Here is a 14,346-nt window from a genome sequence, read left to right as displayed (position 1 = left end):
TTTGACATGATTTGTTCTTCACAAATCCATGCTGGCTGTTCCCTATCACCTTACCACCTTCCAAGTGTTTGCAGATGATTTCCTTAATTACTTGCTCCATTATCTTCCCTGGCACAGAAGTTAAACTAACTGGTCTGTAGTTTCCTGGGTTGTTTTTATTTCCCTTTTTATAGATGGGCACTGTATTTGCCCTTTTCCAGTCTTCTGGAATCTCTCCCGTCTCCCATGACTTTCCAAAGATAATAGCTAGAGGCTCAGATACCTCCTCTATTAGCTCCTTGAGTATTCTAGGATGCATTCCATCAGGCCCTGGTGACTTGCAGGCATCTAACTTTTCTAAGTGATTTTTAACTTGTTCTTTTTTTATTTTATCTGCTAAATCTACCCCCTTCCCATTAGCATTCACTATGTTATGCATTCCTTCAGACTTCTCGGTGAAGACCGAAACAAAGAAGTCATTAAGCATCTCTGCCATTTCCAAGTTTCCTGTTACTGTTTCTCCCTCTTCACTAAGCAGTGGGCCTACCCTGTCTTTGGTCTTCCTCTTGCTTCTAATGTATTGATAAAAAGTCTTCTTGTTTCCCTTTATTCCTGTAGCTAGTTTGAGCTCATTTTGTGCCTTTGCCTTTCTAATCTTGCCCCTGCATTCCTGTGTTGTTTGCCTATATTCATCCTTTGTAATCTGTCCTAGTTTCCATTTTTTATATGACTCCTTTTTATTTTTTAGATCATGCAACATCTCGTGGTTAAGCCAAGGTGGTCTTTTGCCACATTTTCTATCTTTCCTAACCAGCGGAATAGCTTGCTTTTGGGCCCTTAATAGTGTCCCTTTGAAAAACTGCCAATTCTCCTCAGTTGTCTTTCCCCTCAGTCTTGATTCCCATGGGACCTTACCTATCAGCTCTCTGAGCTTACCAAAATCTGCCTTCCTGAAATCCATTGTCTCTATTTTGCTGTTCTCCCTTCTACCCTTCCTTAGAATTGCAAACTCTATGATTTCATGATCACTTTCACCCAGGCTGCCTTCTACTTTCAAATTCTCAACGAGTTCCTCCCTATTTGTTAAAATCAAGTCTAGAACAGCTCCCCCCCAGTAGCTTTTTCAACCTTCTGAAATAAAAAGTTGTCTCCAATGCAGTCCAAGAATTTGTTGGATAGTCTGTGCCCCGCTGTGTTATTTTCCCAACATATATCCGGATAGTTGAAGTCCCCCATCACCACCAAATCTTGGGCTTTGGATGATTTTGTTAGTTGCTTAAAAAAAGCCTCGTCTACCTCTTCCACCTGGTTAGGTGGCCTGTAGTAGACTCCTAGCATGACATCTCCCTTGTTTTTTACCCCTTTTAGCCTAACCCAGAGACTCTCAACACTTCCGTCTCCTATGTCCATCTCTACCTCAGTCCAAGTGTGTACATTTTTAATATATAAGGCAACACCTCCTCCCTTTTTCCCCGGTCTATCCTTCCTGAGCAAGCTGTACCCATCCACACCAACATTCCAATCATGTGTATTATCCCACCAAGTTTCAGTGATGCCAACAATGTCATAGTTATATTTATTTATTAGCACTTCCAGTTCTTCCTGCTTATTCCCCATACTTCTCGCATTTGTATATAGGCATCTAAGATACTGGTTTGATCTTTCCTCACAGTTTTGTCCTGACCCTCCTTTCTCTCTGCCAATATAGCCCACACTCCCTCTCGTTTCCAACCCATCTCCCCGGTCTCCATGTTCCCCACTTACCTGTGGGCTTTGCTCACCTGTCCCCGTCGAACCTAGTTTAAAGCCCTCCTCACTAGGTTAACCAGTCTGTGTCCAAATAGGGTCTTTCCTCTCCCCGAAAGGTGAACGCCATCTCTGCCTAGCAGTCCATCCTCGAATAGCATCCCGTGGTCTAGGCAGCCAAAGCCCTCCTGGCGACACCATCTTCGCAGCCAGGCATTCACCTCTATGATGCATCTGTCTCTGCCCGGGCCCCTACCTTTGACAGGAAGAATTGAAGAGAATACCACCTGCGCTCCAAACTCCTTCACTCGTACTCCCAGAGCCCTGTAGTCACTCTTGATCCGCTCAGTGTCACACCGCGCAGTATCATTTGTGCCCACATGGATGAGTAGCATGGGGTAGTAGTCAGAGGGCTGGATAATCCTCGACAATGCCTCCGTAATGTCTCGGATACGGGCTCCCGGCAGGCAGCATACCTCTCGAGATGAAATGTCAGGGCGACAGATGGGCGCCTCCGTCCCCCTCAGCAGAGAGTCTCCGACCATCACTACCCTACGTTTCCTATTCGCAGTGGTGGCAGCAGACCTCCCAGCCTTAGGGGTATGAGGCTTCTCCTCCTTTACTGTAGGGAGTGATTCCTTCTTTCCTGTATCAAGAAGAGCATAACGGTTACCTATAACCACAGCAGGAGGGTTCGGAGCAGGGGTGGAGCACTGCCTGCTGCTAGAAGTAACCAGCTGCCAGTGTCCACCCTGAGCCCTCTCCTCCTCCACCATGCATGACCAAGATATTTCTTACAGCATGCAGCAGAAGCTGGATTACACAGCCACCATTCAAGTTGGGCTCTGCTTAGGGCTCACAAGATAAACAGAGTTAGCCCTACAGAAAACCCAGATACTGCAGGAAGGGTGATTTTTTAGGGAACTTTCTTCTTTCTGAGCTGGTGCTAACCCAGTGACACTCATGGTTTGGACCTGATGCAGAAGGAGAGTGAAAGCCAGTTCTGTGATGTGGGAAGCTTCTTGGAAAGGGGAGGTGGAGAACACTTTTTGTACAGGAAGTGGGAGGTTGTTCTAAGCGTAGGTGGCAATGCAAATGAAACTGCTTAAAATATAGCCTTAAAACTAGTGCAAAAGGCAGTCGATATTTTCTCCTCTCCTTTGTGCCAGTGCACGTCTGGAGTGATCCTACTGACTCGAGTGGAATTACACCAGTGCAACTGATTCCCATCTGAACTTGTCCTAAGGGAGGCATGGCAATTGTGTCTGTTGATCGTGGGTTAATTTTAATAAACTACTATCGTTCTTCTCTCTGTACATTACAGATAAGTGTGTTGTGATAATTATGCTTTCCCCCTAGGTTCTATAGCAGAAAATATAAAACTCAACCAACTGCTCATCTAAACCTTTCCCTAGAATTCATCAGAACGGAATTCGTACAGCATGTCTGTTCTCTCCTATACACGTTCGACTGGGTCCCAGGAAACATCCAGTTCTGGAGCCATTTCCAGTAAGAATTTTAATTTGTAACTCGTTGCTTGCGAAGCACAAATCCAATGATGAAATGTGGGTGTTGGCTGGAGCACTCAGAAGTGTGGTGTATGGCAAGTGTGGGAATTTTCTTGTCTTTAAGGAAAGACAGAGACCATAAAGCTTATTACTAACAAACTACTATGTTTTATTTTGTCCCTCCTTTCCCAAAAGTGGTATACATAGTTAAAGCCATGTCTACACTACAAAATTATGTCGACCTAACTTACATCGGCATTCAGCCAGTGCAGTTGTTAAATCGCTTGGGGCTATGCACACTTGGCTCCCCGTGTCAGCAGTGCAGTTTCTCACCAGGAGTGCTTGTGTATTGTTAGTGTGGGGCACTGTTAGACAGCTCCTGAAAGCGAGTAACGGTTGCTGTAAGCAACGCAGTGTCTACATTGACACTGCATCGACCTAATTACATTGACCATGATTCTATGCCGCTCGGGGAGGTGGTGTTACTACATCGGTGTAGAGAAGCACTTACGTTGGCGGGAGACAATTTTAAGTGGAGACACTTCCACAGCTAGGTCACCGCAAGGCAGCAAACATCAACCTAACCATGTAGTGTAGACCAGGCCTCGGACTCTATTGTGCGTGTGTAACCCACACATACTAAGTGTGGCTCTCTGTCCTCCTCTTGTGGCTGGATCACACGGAAGTTTGAGTTTTCTACAGGTGTTGGGTAAGAGAGTTGAGATTGCTAGTTTAGGCAGTAGCGGTGCAAACTTTTATCTCTAGAGGCCAGGGGGTTCACTCCCCACTATCAAGGACTCACCCATTGGATCATGTTACTCCACCTTTTCAATGTAAGAAGTCTGCCCAACCATCTGCCGGGAGTGGGAGAGTGAGGGGTATGAAATAGAGGATATTACAGAGTGAGAAATGCTTTCTTTTTCCTTTCTTATGGAGACTTGATAGTCACCCCAAGATCCAGCACAAGATGTGAGAAATAACCCCTCTCTGATCAGAAAGTGGCCTTGATTTGACAACGGGGTATTGTGTTAATTGCCCTTTGGAAAAGCCCTACTATCAATGTTAGAAAAACATGCTCAACCCAAGCATCCTGCAGAAGATAGGAAAAGACGGTTACTCACCGTTGTAACTGTTGTTCTTCGAGATGTGTTGCTCATATCCATTCCATTAGGTGTGTGCGCGCCGCGTGCACGATCGTCGGAAGATTTTTACCCTAGCAACACCGGCGGGTCGGCTGTGGAGCCCCCTAGAGTGGCGCCTTCATGGCGCTGAATATTTACCCCAGCCGACCCGGCGCCCCCTCAGTTCCTTCTTGCCGGCTACTCCGACAGTGGGGACGGGGGGCGGGTTTGGAATGGATATGAGCAACACATCTCGAAGAACAACAGTTACAACGGTGAGTAACCGTCTTTTCTTCTTCGAGTGCTTGCTCATATCCATTCCATTAGGTGACTCCCAAGCCCAACTTAGGTGGTGGGGTCGGAGTGAGACATTGCTGTGTGCAAAACCGCTGATCCGAAGGCGGCATCGTCCCTGGACTGCTGCACTAGTGCATAGTGTTCTGTAAACGTGTGGACTGACGACCAAACCGCAGCTCTACAAATGTCCTGGATCGGAACTTGCGCCAGGAAAGCCGTCGAGGAAGCTTGGGCCCTCGTGGAGTGAGCGGTGAGGTGTGGTACTGAGACACCTGCCAGGTCGTAGCAAGTCCGGATGCAAGACGTAATCCAGGAGGATAGGCGTTGTGATGAGACCGGTGAGCCTTTCATTCGGTCGGCCACTGCAACGAAGAGTTGCGTCGTCTTTCTAAAGTGCCTTGTGCGGTCAATATAGAAGGCCAGGGCCCTGCGTACGTCCAGAGAATGCAAACGTTGATCCTGGCGAGTAGCATGTGGTTTAGGGTGAAAGACCGGGAGAAATATATCCTGGTTGATATGAAATGGAGAAACCACCTTAGGGAGAAAGGCAGGATGTGGGCGGAGCTGCACTTTATCCTTATGAAAAACTGTGTAAGGGGGCTCGGATGTAAGCGCCCTGAGTTCAGAAACACGCCTTGCTGAGGTGATGGCTACGAGGAAGGCTGTCTTCCAGGATAGGTACAGAAGTGAACAGGTGGCCAGTGGCTCGAATGGATGACCTGTGAGCTTGGAAAGAACCAGGTTGAGGTCCCACGTCGGAACGGGCTGACGTTGCTGTGGGTACATCCGGTCTAAGCCCTTGAGGAATCTAACGACCATCGGGTTAGAGAATACCGAAGACGCGAGTTCCCCTGGGTGAAAGGCTGATATAGCGGCCAGGTGAACTCTAATTGAAGATATCACCAACCCCTGCTGTTTTAGGGAGAGGAGATATTCCAAAATGAGAGGAATAGGTGCGTGCAACGGGGACGTGGCTCGTTGTTCGCACCAACAGGAGAACCGCTTCCACTTGGCCAAGTATGTGGTCCGTGTTGAGGGCTTCCTACTGCTCAGCAGAATCTGTTGGACAGAGTGCGAGCACTGCTGCTCTGCCTGGGTGAACCATGGAGCAGCCACGCCGTGAGGTGGAGTGATTGCAGGTTGGGATGACGCAGGCGACCGTGGTCCTGAGAGATGAGATCCGGGCACAATGGAAGCGGGATCGGTGTCCGAACCGAGAGTTCCAACAGCGTGGTGTACCAATGTTGTCTCGGCCACGCTGGGGCGATCAGAATCACCTGTGCCTGGTCTCTGCGCAATTTGAGCAGTACCTTGTGGACCAGAGGAAACGGAGGGAAGGCATAAAACAGGTGGTCCTTCCAGGGAAGGAGAAACGCATCCGAGAGGGAGCCGGGAGCTCGACCTTGCAGGGAGCAGAACACGTGGCACTTCCTGTTGTCTCGAGATGCAAACAGGTCTATCTGGGGAAACCCCCACTTCTGGAAAACGGAATGTATGATGTCCGGACGGATAGACCACTCGTGTGTTTGAAAGGACCTGCTGAGTCGGTCCGCTAAAGTGTTCTGGACTCCAGGGAGGAACGATGCCGTGAGAAGGATTGAGTGGGCGATGCAGAAGTCCCACAGGCGAATGGCCTCTTGGCATAGAATTGACGAACGTGCTCCTCCCTGCTTGTTGATGTAAAACATGGCGGTGGTGTTGTCGATGAGAACTAACACACAACGACCACGTAGGAGATTGAGAAATGCCTGGCACGCCAGGCGCACCGCCATCAGTTCCCGAACATTGATGTGCAGGGCTAGCTGGGGTGCAGTCCACAGGCCCTGTGTATGGTGCTCGTTGAGATGGGCGCCCCAACCCAGAGATGAAGCGTCTGTGACCAGGTGCAGAGAGGGTTGTGGGGCGTGAAACGGCATCCCTTCGCAAACCACATTGTGATCTAGCCACCATGTGAGGGAGGTCAGGACCGAGTTCGGGACTGTGACCACCATATTCAGGCTGTCCCGATGTGGGCGGTATATTGATGACACCCAGGTCTGGAGTGGGCGAAGCCGAAGTCTGGCATGCCTGGTTACGTACGTGCAGGAAGCCATGTGACCCAGCAGGGTAAGGCACGACCTCACCGTGGTAGTTGGGAAGGCCTTGAGTCCTTGAATGAGGCTCGTGATGGTGCAAAAGCGATTGTCTGGCAGGATGGCTTGTGCGCGTCTGGAGTCTAGAACCGCGCCGATGAATTCTATTCTCTGGGTAGGTTCTAGAGTGGATTTGTCCTTGTTGAGTAGGATACCCAACTTGTTGAATGTGTGCACTATTATGTGGACGTGAACTCGAACTTGTTCTTTGGTGCGACCGCGCACTAGCCAGTCGTCTAGGTACGGGAACACCTGTATCCCTTGCCGACGAAGGTACGCTGCCACGACAGCCATACATTTCGTGAACACCCGTGGGGCCGAGGATAGGCCGAAGGGAAGGACTGCAAATTGGTAGTGCACCCTGTTTACCACGAATCGCAGGAAGCGTCTGTGAGGTGGGTAAATTGAGATGTGAAAGTATGCGTCTTTCATGTCGAGGGCGGCGAACCAGTCTCCAGGATCGAGGGAAGGAATAATGGCCCCCAGAGAGACCATGCGGAACTTCAACTTTACTACGAATTTGTTGAGTCCGCGCAAGTCCAAGATGGGTCGCAGACCTCCTTTGGACTTGGGAATGAGGAAGTAACGGGAATAGAATCCCCTGCCCCTTAACTCCACTGGAACCTCCTCTATGGCCCCCATAGCAAGGAGCGTGGAAACTTCCTGTATAAGAAGTTGCTCGTGAGAAGGGTCCCTGAAGAGGGACGGGGAAGGGGGGGAGGAGGGGGGAATTGAAGAAAACTGGATAGCATATCCCCTGTCCACCGTGCGAAGGACCCAACGGTCCGAGGTTATAAGGGACCAGGCACGGTGGAAATGGGAAAGGCGATCCCGAAAGGAGGGGGCTGGATCCTGGGGGATGACTGGGGCGCCGTCCTCGACCGCACCTTCAAAAGTTCTGCCTGGGGCCTGAAGGTGGTCTAGGTGGCCCCTGGTTCTGGCCGGGTTGAGGGCCGGTCCACCTTCTTCTACCACCTCGCCCTCTCCTCCGGGCCGAGTCCTGTCTCTGACGAGGCGGGGGGGGGTAGAAGCGCTGAGGCTGCGGCCTAAATGGCCTGCGCTGAGGGCCCACGACATGCATCCCGAGGGAGCGCATGATTGTTCTCGAGTCCTTGAGGCTCTGCAGGCGAGAGTCCGTCTTATCTGAGAACAATCCATGACCCTCAAAGGGCAGATCTTGTAGGGTTTGCTGCAGCTCCGGAGGCAAACCCGAAACCTGAAGCCAGGAGATCCTGCGCATAGCGATACCCGAAGCCAGGGTCCTCGCAGCTGAGTCTGCAATGTCCAAGGAGGCCTGCAAGGAGGTCCGAGCCACCTTCTTGCCCTCCTCTACCATGGCTCCAAACTCTTCCCTGGACTCTTGGGGAATCAACTCCTTAAACTTCCCCATAGAGTTCCAGGAGTTGAAATTGTAGCGGCTCAGTAGCGCCTGTTGGTTCGCCGCTCTAAGTTGTAGCCCTCCGGCTGAGTAAACCTTACGGCCAAACAGATCGAGCCGCTTAGCCTCTTTTGATTTAGGCGCTGCAGCCTGCTGGCCGTGGCGCTCTCGTGCATTCACTGATTCCACCACCAGTGAACACGGTTGGGGGTGGGTATACAAGTACCCATAGTCCTTAGACGGGACAAAGTATTTCCTTTCCACCCCTCTCGCTGTGGGTGGAATAGAGGCAGGAGTTTGCCATATCGAATCCGCATTCGTTTGGATCGTGCGGATCAGGGGTAACGCCACCCTCGATGGGGCATCCGCTCCAAGGATATTCACGATCGGGTCGTGCACCTCCACTATCTCCTCCGCCTGCAGGTCCATATTACGGGCCATCCTACGCAGGAGATCCTGGTGAGCCCGAAGATCTATCGGAGGGGGACCCGTACATGAAGTGCCCGCCACTGCCTCATCCGGAGAGGAGGAGGAGGATGCCTCTGGTGGTACTGGATCCAAGGGGGGGTCCTGATCCCCCTGCTCCTGGGCCGGAGCATCACCTGCACTTGGGTCCATGGTGTCGGGTGGCGTGGACACGGAAGCCTCCATGCCTCCTGGCGGAGGGCGAGAGATGGTGGATTCTGGGGCCCTTCTGACCGAGTGACCCGAGCGAGAGGTCGATGGTATTGGAGCCCCTTGCTCCTGGTGGTACGCCCACGGGGTCCAAAACGACCAGCGAGATGGTCCATGAGAGTGGTCCTCTGCCATCTCCTGCCAATGGCCCAAGTTTTGTTCCTCGGCTTGCCCTTGAGGGGGGTATGCCGATCTCGACAGGTCCTCCGAGGAGCGAGACACCGATCTTGACGGCCATGGCGGTGCCGAGAGAGATGAAACGAGCCCCGTGGGCTGTGGTGCCGCACGGTGCCGGTCTGGAGATGACCTATCTCTGCGCGGTGCCGGCGATCGGTGCCGGGACCGCGACCGGTGCCGATGACCTCGTCGGTGCCGGGAGTCGGACCTGGACCTCGACGAGGACCTGGAGTATGCCCGGTGCCGGGAGCGGCCCCTCGACGTCGAGCGTCGACCGTAGCGGTGCCAAGAACTACGTCTCGACGTTGATCGGTGCCGACGATCATATCGGTGCCGAGACGTAGAGCGGTGCCGCGAAGAAGATCTTGGCCGCGAGTACGACCGGTGCCGAGACGATATTCGGTGCCGGGACTGCGAGCGGCGTGGGGACCTGCTTCGGGACCTGGATCGGTGCCGAGGTTCCAGCCCTTGTGATGGAGGGCGCATCAAGGCAGGTTTCCCCCTCGACTGGACCGGGCGAGTCAACGGTGCAGTCGGTGCCGGTGGTTGAGGCGGTGCCGGCTCCGTCAGAGCTATTAAGTCTCTCGCCGCCTCGAAGGTCTCTGGAGTCGACGGGAGACACTGTATCACCGCCGGCCTCGGTGGAGACGCTATTTGCACCGGACTCAACGGCCTCGGCGCCGGAGTCGACGGTGCTGGAGGCACCTGTTTCCGTTGCTCCACCGGCGGACGCGGCTCTACCCCCGGCACTGGGGGAGCCGGCGTCTTCGGCACGGATGTCCCCGTCTTATGGGCTTTTTTATGCCCCGGGGATACTGACCGGCGCCGAGGCACTCGCTGTGCTTGCGGTGCCGACGAGGTCCGGTGCCGGGGAGGCTTGTCTGACGCCACTCGCGTGGTCGTCATAGCCGGTGCCGCTGGGGCACTGCGCACCGAGGTGCTAGGCGCCGTGGCCTGGCCCGTAGAAGGAGTGTCCGGGCTAAGTGCCGCCTCCATCAGGAGTTGCCTGAGCCGAAAGTCCCGCTCCTTCTTGGTCCTTGGTTTGAAGGCCTTACAGATCTTGCACTTATCTGTTTGGTGGGACTCTCCCAGGCACTTCAGACAGGAGTCGTGCGGGTCGCTCGTGGGCATAGGCTTAGCGCAGGAGGCGCACTGCTTGAAGCCGGGAGCGTTGGGCATGAGCCCGGCCCCGCGGCCGGGGGAGAAAGGGGGAGACGACCCCCTTAATCCCCTGGACTACTTAGAACAACTTTAAAACTACTTAACTAATTTACTACAACACTAGAACTATAACTATAACTATAACTGTGATACAACGAAATACGCTAGGGAGAGTGGAGGACAGCTATGCCGCGCTCCACAGTTCCAACGACCGTCAGGGGCGGTAAGAAGGAACTGAGGGGGCGCCGGGTCGGCTGGGGTATATATTCAGCGCCATGAGGGCGCCACTCTAGGGGGCTCCACAGCCGACCCGCCGGTGTTGCTAGGGTAAAAATCTTCCGACGATCGTGCACGCGGCGCGCACACACCTAATGGAATGGATATGAGCAAGCACTCGAAGAAGAAGAATCTTTACTGCTGCACCTTTCAATGAGAAATTAAAAGGCGACAAAAGCCCCCTTTCATAGACTTTAAGGTCAGAAGGGACCATTATGATCATCTGGTCTGACCCCCTGCACGCTGCAGGCCATAAAACCGTCCCCGCCCCTTCCCTGGACTCTGCTGCTGAAGTCCCCAATCCTGTTATTAGTGACCTCAATCGGCAGAGACCCTCCTGCTAGAGATCCCTGCCCCATGCTGCGGAGGAAGGCGAAAAACCTCCAGAGGCTCAGCCAATCTGCCCTGGAGGAAAATTCCTTCCCGACCCCAAATATGGCGATCAGTAAGACCCCGAGCATATAGGCAAGAGTCTCCATCCTGACCCCTTTTAGCCATTATGCTATTTATCTACCATTGCTTGGTTTTCCTTGACAACTATGTTTTACCATTAAACCATTCCCTCCATAAACTTATCTAACTTAATCTTAAAGCCAGACAAGTCCCTCGCCCCCACCGTTTCCCTCGGAAGGCCGTTCCAATATTTCACCCCTCTAACGGTCAGAAACCTTCGTCTAATTTCAAGCCTGAACTTCCCCACGGCCAGTTTATATCCATTCGTTCTCGTATCCACGTTAGTACTAAGCTGGAATAATTCATCTCCCTCCCTTGTATTAATCCCTCTAATATATTTAAAGATAGCAATCATATCCCCCCTCAGCCTTCGCTTTGTCAGACTAAACAACCCAAGCTCCTCTAGTCTCCTTTCATACGACAGGTTTTCCATTCCTCTGATCATCCTAGTGGCCCTTCTCTGCACCCGTTCCAGTTTGAGTTCATCTTTTTTAAACATGGGAGACCAGAACTGCACACAGTACTCCAAATGAGGTCTCACCAGCGCCTTGTACAACGGAAGCAGGACCTCCTTATCCCTACTAGATATACCTCGCCTAATGCATCCCAAGACAGCATTGGCTTTTTTCACCGCCACGTCACACTGTCGACTCATAGTCATCCTGCGGTCTACAAGGACCCCTAGGTCCTTCTCCTCTTCCGTTACTTCTAACCAATGCGTCCCCATCTTGTAACTAAAATTGTTATTGGTCATCCCCAAATGCATCACCTTACACTTTTCACTATTAAATTTCATCCTATTTCTGACACTCCAATTCACAAGCTCATTCAAGTCTCCCTGCAGGATATCCCTATCCTCTTCCGAATTAACAACGCCTCCCACCTTCGTATCATCCGCAAACTTTACCAGCCTACTCCTGCAATCGGTTCCGAGGTCAGTTATAAATAGATTAAATAAAATGGGTCCCAAAACCGAACCTTGGGGAACTCCACTGGTAACCTCCCTCCAACCTGACAGTTCACCCTTCAATACGACCCGCTGCATTCTCCCCATTAACCAATTCCTTATCCATCTCTGGATTTTCAAATCGATCCCCATGTTTTTCAGTTTAACCAATAATTCCTCATGGGGTACAGTATCAAACGCTTTACTGAAATCCAGGTATATTAGGTCCACCGCATTTCCCTTATCTAATAAATCCGTTACTTTCTCAAAGAAGGAGATCAGATTCGTTTGGCACGATCTGCCCTTCGTAAAACCATGTTGTAAATTATCGCAATTGCCACTACCCTCCAGGTCCTCAACTAGTTTCTCCTTCAAAATTTTCTCTAACACCTTGCACACTACAGATGTTAAACTAACAGGCCTGTAGTTACCCGGATCACTTTTTTTCCCTTTTTTGAAAATAGGAACCACATTAGCTATTCTCCAGTCTAACGGGACCACCCCCGAGTTTACAGATTCATTAAATATTATCACTAACGGGCCTGCTATTTCCCGCGCCAATTCCTTCAATATTCTCGGATGAAGATCGTCCGGTCCTCCCGACTTAGCCCCATTAAGGCGTTCAAGTTTTGTTTCCACCTCGGATACGGTAATCCCCCATCCCGAATGCCCCTCTGTAATGGTGCTAGTATCCCTAATCCCTTCATTGGCCTCATTAAACACCGACGCAAAATATTCATTGAGATATTGCGCCATGATTAGATTGTCTTTCTGATGTCTGTAAAAGCAAGGAAATACCAAGACTTGAGGATTAAGTCTATGGATTCAAGTATTGCCCTGCTTTCTTACCAGTGTTGCTTACTACTATTGATTTATTGATGGCTGCGTATTGATTTGTATTGAACCAGGGGCTAGGACATTACCTCAGCAAACAGTGCCAACCTCTGGGGTTCCCTCTACCAACTCTACAGTGGAAACAAAGTCTCCACTTTCAGGTAAGGTCCTGATACGCTTTTCAGTTTTTAATTGTTAACCATTGGCCAGATCTACAGGTGCTTATTCAGGCTGGTGTACAACCTTTAGTCTGGCAGGTTCTAATGGCTTCAAGGGGAGCTTTAGCTGAGTAAAACATTGAGTAAGGCCTTCAGGAATTGGCCCAATGGAACTGGGTGAGAGCACGAGGTGGGTGTAGGTGAACAGTAAAATCTCTGCTCTGTCAACACAGCCTCCCCAAAAGATCAACTGCTGCAAATGTGCTAATTCCCAGAACTATACCCAGTAGGGCCCATCAGTAGTGATCTCTGATAGAGTGAAATTCCTTTAATATGGCCAAATCCTGAGGCCCTTACTCAAGGCAAAACGTCTGTTGAAAACAATCAGTAAGGACAGTAAAACCGCAGGACAAAACCCAGTATTTGGCCCATAGTGAATTCGCCACGTCAAGAACAGTTTACTCTTAAAATGCCTGTCTCCACTAGCAAAAGGACCAGGTTATACATTGACAGTGTCGCTTTAAAATATGTTGGCTAGTGCTGAGGTAACTCAAATTAAAACATAGCCCATGAATTTTATATGTTGAAATTGTCCCTTTTAGCTCTCCCCACACTGAGGCTCTGCTAATCGAGTTCTGTTTCTTCCTGTGTGCATAGATGATGAGGAGTTTCAGCTGAGGAAAAACCCATTTAAAATCCCTTCGGATATTGATATCTTCTTACTGAGAGACAAGGAAAGAGAACGGGCTAAGGCGGTATGTATAACAACTAAGGCAAAAGCTAAGAAGTTTGCAGTGCATTCGAAAGGGGATGGCAGCCTTAACAAAATTTCTTGTTTGAAAAAACATTACAGGCCAGATCCTCAGCTGGTGTAAATCAGAGTAGCTCCATTGAAGTCAATGGAGCCAGGTTGATTAACAGCAGCTGAGAATCTGGGCAGGTATTTGAAGATTATTTTTATTGCTCTTCTGTTTCTTTCCTTCTATATAATTGTAACCCTTCTGCCCCTCTGAGTTGGCAGCAACAAGGGCCGGGTTCAGTATCTAGGGGTTCCGTTTCAATAACGCAATGCAAAACCGGCTCAAGCCCCACCCAGTGACCTGGGACAATTACATACCACCCCCCGGGTGCCTCTAGGAGACAATACTTCCCCTCTCGCAAGCACGGAGTCTGAGTGTAGCAATAGCCTTTTAATAAAGGAGGGAAACAATGCGGCATTATGTTGGGGAAACACCACAAACAGGATTCATAACACAAACCATGAGCAAAAGACCCACCTCCAAGTAAGTTTGGCAGTGTCCTTTTCCCCTCAGGGTCTTAAGTCCAATCACCCCGAAGTCCAACAACCCCAAAGTCTCTGTCCCTGGTCAGTGCCGCCCCAGAGTTCAAAAGTTTATCTGCAGAGTTTTACCCCGCCCCCCAGCTTGGGTGGAAATGGGGGGGCACACGGGGTGTTAAGGGGCACCTTACGTGGTCTGAGGCCGACTGCCCCACCTCTCTGTGGA

General features: G+C 50.8%; 1 protein-coding gene across 3 annotated transcripts in view; it reads left to right on the top strand.

Moving 5' to 3' along the window:
* CFAP100 (cilia and flagella associated protein 100) overlaps nucleotides 1–14,346 on the top strand; it is a 38,570-nt gene that overhangs the window by 2,772 nt on the left and 21,452 nt on the right. For 2 of the 3 annotated variants that reach the window (XM_065550909.1, XM_005288422.5), the window contains exons 2-4: nucleotides 3,085–3,234; nucleotides 12,758–12,844; nucleotides 13,499–13,596. In XM_065550909.1, the coding sequence (XP_065406981.1) occupies nucleotides 3,168–3,234; nucleotides 12,758–12,844; nucleotides 13,499–13,596 (252 nt within the window). In that variant the 5' untranslated portion in view covers nucleotides 3,085–3,167. The remainder of the gene's footprint in view (nucleotides 1–3,084; nucleotides 3,235–12,757; nucleotides 12,845–13,498; nucleotides 13,597–14,346) is intronic. The other variant, XM_005288423.5, reaches the window with a different exon arrangement.

The sequence above is a fragment of the Chrysemys picta genome, chromosome 7 (genome assembly GCF_011386835.1).
Source record: "Chrysemys picta bellii isolate R12L10 chromosome 7, ASM1138683v2, whole genome shotgun sequence".
NCBI classification, from domain to species: Eukaryota; Metazoa; Chordata; order Testudines; family Emydidae; genus Chrysemys; species Chrysemys picta.
The sequence above is the reverse complement of the archived record's forward strand: the minus strand, read 5'-3'. Positions and strand labels throughout refer to the sequence as shown.